General features: G+C 50.4%; 1 protein-coding gene across 1 annotated transcript; it reads right to left on the bottom strand.

The window, feature by feature from the left end:
* Nucleotides 1-974: 974 nt before the first annotated feature.
* LOC123988767 lies at nt 975-2,237 on the bottom strand (the record flags this gene model as incomplete). Its single annotated transcript, XM_046289514.1, has 1 exon — nt 975-2,237. A coding segment is annotated over exon 1 (1,263 nt), but the record flags the coding sequence as incomplete, so codon positions are not given.
* Nucleotides 2,238-2,553: the final 316 nt, after the last annotated feature.

Consider the following 2,553-nt stretch of genomic DNA (forward strand, 5'->3'; position numbering starts at 1 on the left):
GCACGGAGGATCTGACCCCGTGTCTTCTCATCGAAGGGGATGGAGGGGTGGCCCCATCCCCCTCGCACACTCATGGCGACGCCAATCCAGAGGTTTGGGCGGCATAATCTCAATCAAGTCGGCAACGGGCCAAATCTCAAATCTCGGGAATCGTACGGAATTATTCCTCCTTCCTATTTCCTATGCCGTTACAACCCAACCTCTGACGAATACTCAGTGTCCCGCGTCTAAGGCACGGGCCTGCTAGGATGCCTTACTGACGAGTCCACTAGCAGGTCCCGGACGAAACGCTCTCTCTCCTTTCCTCTCTCCTTTGTGTTCCATTGCTCTTTCCGCGCAGCTCTCTAAAGAATCCGGCTCGAAGGACCACAAAATGTTGCGTACTTTGCGTGGTCTGAAAAGGTCTGAAATAACACACACACCAGCGTAACGGTCACAATTGGTTATATTTTAACACAAAGGTATTTACAAAATGTATGTACAATTGAAGCGTGGTCAGCGTCTGTACAATTAGTTACACAAGATATTTTACACTACAAAAGCACACGCGTGGACTGAGTATCGTTCTGAATCTAACAATAACACGAGTAAAGCGTGGGCGAAGCATCTTGTCGTTTGAACAGCTTGTCCACGAATTTGAGGCAGAGAGCGGTGATTCTGCGTAATCTGTTAAAGGAAGAATATTTATAGATTAACTCCCATGAATATTCTTTTACTGCGTTTGCCGTGTGGAGTGCGACGACAGCACGAGCTTCTGGGGCGCCCAACTCGTCTGCATCGACACTGGTCTGCTTGGGCCACGCGTTCTGCGTTTGCGTGAGCCACGGTGGTCCCGTCCACCAAAGCGAGTGCTGCTGTAGCTGATCTGTCGTCATGCCTCTTGACGCGCAGTCAGCCGGATTCGATGATCCTGGTACATGCCTCCAGTGAAAGTTCTGCGTGATCTCCTGGATTTGGATTACCCTGTTGCGTACGTAATCCTTCCATTTGGAGGGATGCGTCTTGATCCAAGCCAGCGTAACTTCTGAGTCCGTCCACATAAATGTCTGAGAAACGGACATGTTCAGAGTAGCGTGAACATGCCGCATCAGTTTCGAGAGTAGCAGCGCTGCTGTGAGTTCCAACCTCGGGATGGTCAGACGTTTGAGTGGTGTCACTCGCGTTTTCGAGCAGATGAGAGAAGTGTGGGTACCCGTGAACGGTGCGTGGACAACGAGATAGACGACGGCTGCCATTGCGAGGACAGAAGCATCTGAGAAACCATGTAGCTCAACTGTTGACGTGGTCAATGTGTTGAACCATCGTGGAATGGATAGCCTGGCCAGGCGCGTTAAATCTTCTCTGATGCTGAGCCAGCGATTTGTAATTGAAAGAGGCAGCAGGTCGTCCCAGCCGAGTTCCTGTAACCAGAGCTCTTGAATGAGAATTTTGGCTCTAATAACTACAGGTGCAACAAAACCGAGAGGATCAAATAGTTGTGCTACTTCTGAGAGGACGAGGCGTTTCGTGAACTGAGTGCGTTGAGTAGCTGATATGGTTGCGAAATTGAATGCGTCTTCATGAGGTGTCCATTTGATTCCGAGAATCTTGGTTTCGCAGTCGTCAAACGAAATCGATGCGTTGTTCTGAGTATCTGCGAGAGCTTCAAGCAACGACTTGCTGGTAGAGTGCCATTTTGCCAACGGAAATCCACCCGCTTGGCAAAGTTGCGTCAGCTGACTTGCAACATCCTGTAGATGGTCAGCGGTGTCTGCACCACCAAAAATGTCGTCAACGTACCTGCCATTTTTGATGGGTTCGACGGCAAGGGGAAATTTCCACCCTTCGTCGTCAGCGAGTTGCAAGAGCGTTCTCACGGCTAGGTACGGTGCAGCTTTCGTTCCGTACGTGACCGTGGTCAGCTGGTACTGCGTTTCCTGTTGAGTTTCATCAAGCCAGAGTATCTGCTGCAAGCTCCAGTCCCCTGGATGCACCTTGATTTGGCGATACATCTTCGTGATGTCGGTTGCAAACAGATGTTTGAATCTGCGTATCCAGATGAGCAGATCTGCGATGTTCAGCATAAGGTTCGGACCGGTGTGGAGAAGATCATTTAATGCGTGTCCTGAAGAAGTTGGGCTGGAGCCATTGAACACCACTCGCAAAGCGGTGGTCGTGCTGCCCAACTTGAGAACGCCATGGTGCGGAAGAAAGTACTGAAACGGACTGATTATTGAGTCATTGTTCAGTCTTACCATGTGGCCAAGCTGCTCATATTCGAGCATGAACTTGGTGTACAGCTGTTTGTACTGAGCGTCCTTGCTGAATCTTCAGAGTGTCCTCTGAAGACAATGGTGCGCCGTCTGGTAAGAATTGCCGAGTGCTCGTGGATGAAGCTTGAGCGGCAATCGCACGATGTATCTTCCAGAGGAGTCTCGAGAATGCGTGGTCTGGAAATGATCTTCGCACTCTTGCTCTTCTTGTGTGAGCAAGGGTGTCGTGTCCTGTGGTGGCTCTTCCTGCGTCCAGAAGCGGCTGAGTAACTCCCCCAACTGGCAATCGGTGTTACTGACC

This window comes from Osmia bicornis, unplaced genomic scaffold (assembly GCF_907164935.1).
Source record: "Osmia bicornis bicornis unplaced genomic scaffold, iOsmBic2.1, whole genome shotgun sequence".
Lineage (NCBI taxonomy): Eukaryota > Metazoa > Arthropoda > Insecta > Hymenoptera > Megachilidae > Osmia > Osmia bicornis.